This window comes from Sinocyclocheilus anshuiensis, unplaced genomic scaffold (genome assembly GCF_001515605.1).
Source record: "Sinocyclocheilus anshuiensis isolate Anshui unplaced genomic scaffold, SAMN03320099.WGS_v1.1 scaffold1390, whole genome shotgun sequence".
Lineage (NCBI taxonomy): Eukaryota > Metazoa > Chordata > Actinopteri > Cypriniformes > Cyprinidae > Sinocyclocheilus > Sinocyclocheilus anshuiensis.
Window position 1 is genome coordinate 444,074 of NW_015560623.1, and position 3,168 is coordinate 447,241.

Sequence of the window (3,168 nt, forward strand, 5' to 3'; positions counted from 1 at the left end):
ACCGTATAAACACATTTCATTACACCAAATACACAAAATAATGTTATTTTTAGCAGCATCATATGACCCCTTTAAATTGAAATTCGATTTAACCTTTATAAAGTAGTTTTTTTAAACCTGAATAAATTCATTAAAATATTAAATAAATACATTATTAAAATGATAAATTATTATATAAATATTTATATTTTTTATTTTAGTGTAGTCTCATGTGTAGAGTTTAAATACGAACTGTTGTCAGCGACACTTTAAATTGAAATTTGATTTGACCTTTATAATGTTTTTTTTTTTGGAAACCTGAATGCATTTGTTAAAATAATGATTAAATTAAAATATTACTAAAATATATTAAATAAAATTAAAAAATGATTATATTTTTCTTATTAAAAAAAATATATATATAATTAAAGTCATTAACTGAAATATTTGTCTTCAGTTCAGTGTGAAGAGTGCACCCTCTACTGGAGCACTCTGACTCTGTGCCAGGTGTGCGCTGTTGCATTGTGGGTAATGTAGTTAATCTCTCTCTGTGTGCAGCCTGGGCCTCACATTTCCAGCGGCTCTTTGTGTCGTTTATCGGAGCGGATTGGATCTTCCTCATGATCCTGGGGTTCATCATGGCCGTGTTCAGCTTTACTATGGATATCTTTGTTGACCTCTTCACAGAGAGTAAGTGTAGCCTATATGTATAAATATGTATGTGAATATGGGTGTCAGAATTAGCCAGTATACCTACAAGATTGTATTATAGGTTAAGATGAGTGTTTTGGTTTCTGGGTTACACATGAAGGTGGTTTACTGGAGCATAAACAGTTCTTTGTGGAGATTTAGAAGTGTCTCTGACATCAGACAAAAAAATATTTTTTGGTTCTTATTGGGACATTCATTCATTCATTTCATTTATTTATTAAGAAACAAATAATTCAGACAGTAATATTTTGCTTCAATAAATTAAAGCCTATTTTAGGACCATTCAAAATTCATTATGCCATTAAACACATTTCTGAAATTGAATGGAAAAACACACGTTTATAAAGTAGTTTTTTTCTGCAAAACAGAAAAACAAAATATACTTTTTTTTATTTAATAATTTTTTATAAGCAAAGTAATTCATTGAAATATTTGTCTTCAGTTCAGTCTTGTTAATGTGAACAGTGCACCTTCTGTTTCAAGTGAGCAAATGAATTAACTAATGAATTAATTGATTGATCCATTAATTCATTCATTCACTCTTTAATCCTTTCATTCATTCATTTGAAGAAACAAACGATTATATAATTAATTATATCATCGGATAATGATATTTTGCTTTCCAGAAAATGAAAAAATAAAAAAGTATATTTCTGAAATTTGATGAAACCATATGTTTATTAATTATCATTGAACTGAATGACTTATTTAAAAAAAATATTATATACAATTTTGTTAAGAGCGATTATTTTAAATATTTATTTGTTTGTTTGTTTATAATTTTTCCTGCAAAACTAAATCACTTCTTATTACTTTAATATTTTTTATTATATACAATTTTTATTATGATCAAAGTAATTTACCTTCAGTTCAATGTTTTTAATGTGAATCGTGCGCCCTCTGGAGGACAGAAAAAAACAGTGCACTTTATCTGTTTCAAGTGTGCAAATTAATTAATTAATTAATTATTTAATTAAAATGAAGTCCATTTTATAACCATAATTCATTATGACATTAAAGCATATTTCTCTTCTGTATCTTCATTACTGTAATAATAAAATCTCATTCTCCTTTCTGTACATGTCTCATCTCTCTCTCTCTCTCTCTCTATGTCTCTCTCTCTCTGTGTCTCTCTCTCTCTCTCTCTGTCTCTCTCTCTCTCTCTCTCTATGTCTCTCTCTCTCTGTGTCTCTCTCTCTCTCTCTCTGTCTCTCTCTCTCTCTCTCTCTATGTCTCTCTCTCTCTGTGTCTCTCTCTCTCTCTCTCTGTCTCTCTCTCTCTCTCTCTCTATGTCTCTCTCTCTCTGTGTCTCTCTCTCTCTCTCTCTGTCTCTCTCTCTCTCTCTCTCTATGTCTCTCTCTCTCTCTATGTCTCTCTCTCTCTCTCTATGTCTCTCTCTCTCTCTTTGTCTCTCTCTCTCTGTTATGTCATCTCACTGTTTGTCCTGCTTTCAGGTGTTAAAACTGTGTCAGTGAGAATAAACCTCTGATTCAGTTCTTCATTCATTCACGCTCGTGTCAGCTGAACTCCATCTGAAACGTGTTGCTCATTCTTTTATAATTATGATGATTTGACTTTACAATAAGCTCCCATTAGTAATGCATCTTTGTTAATGTTAGTTCATAAAATGTGTTTCGCAGCAGGATTTGCAAACATAGTGTCAGTTCAGGCCGCTGGTGAGACGCACACATTCACAAAGCATCGTTACTGTACATACAGTATAAAGCAAAGCATAATTTGTGAGCTTTTACAACAGGTGTCATGCGATGAAGTCTCTGTGTGATTCTTCATACAGTAGCTCGTTAGTGTTTGTGTGTGGTTCAGGGTCTGGGATTCCTGAAACCAAGACGTCTCTGAGAGGAGTGATGCTGCAGGAATATTTCACCTTCAAAACATTAGTGTCCAAAGTCATCAGTCTGACCTGTGTGCTCGGAAGTGAATTACCTGTGGGCAAGGAGGTAAACACACACACACGCACGCGCACACACACACACACACACACACTCCCACACCCACACACACACACACACACACACACACACCCTCTCACATACACTCACACAGACACACTCACACACACACCCTCTCACACACACTCTCACACACACACACAAACATGGAACACAAAAACAAATTTGCAAGCTGCTCTTCTCTTTAGAATTAACATGGTGCTTGTAAAGGCAGAAAAAAACATAATGAAAAAAGTATCATAACAGTCATAACAGTGTATATGAGGAGCAGACACTAATTTCAGTCGTTATTTGTAAAAATCTTCCTGTCTTCCATGTCTTCCATACCTGTAGCTCAAACAGTCATGGGTCAGATTCCCAGGGAATGCTTGAAAACATAAGAAAAAAAAGATTCTAAAAAAATTCCAGCAAGTCCTCAACACTACAGCAATGTTTCTACAACACTCCCACAGAGTTTTATCTAGTTAGTTTATTATGCAATTATAGTTTATATTGATATTTTGATTCT

At 33.4% G+C, this 3,168-nt stretch overlaps 1 protein-coding gene across 1 annotated transcript in view; it reads left to right on the plus strand.

The window, feature by feature from the left end:
• Positions 1 to 3,168, plus strand: part of LOC107681910 (chloride channel protein 2-like) — a 24,309-nt gene that overhangs the window by 4,877 nt on the left and 16,264 nt on the right. The window contains exon 3 of the mRNA XM_016478281.1: positions 538 to 669. Coding sequence (XP_016333767.1) covers positions 538 to 669 — 132 coding nt within the window. The remainder of the gene's footprint in view (positions 1 to 537; positions 670 to 3,168) is intronic.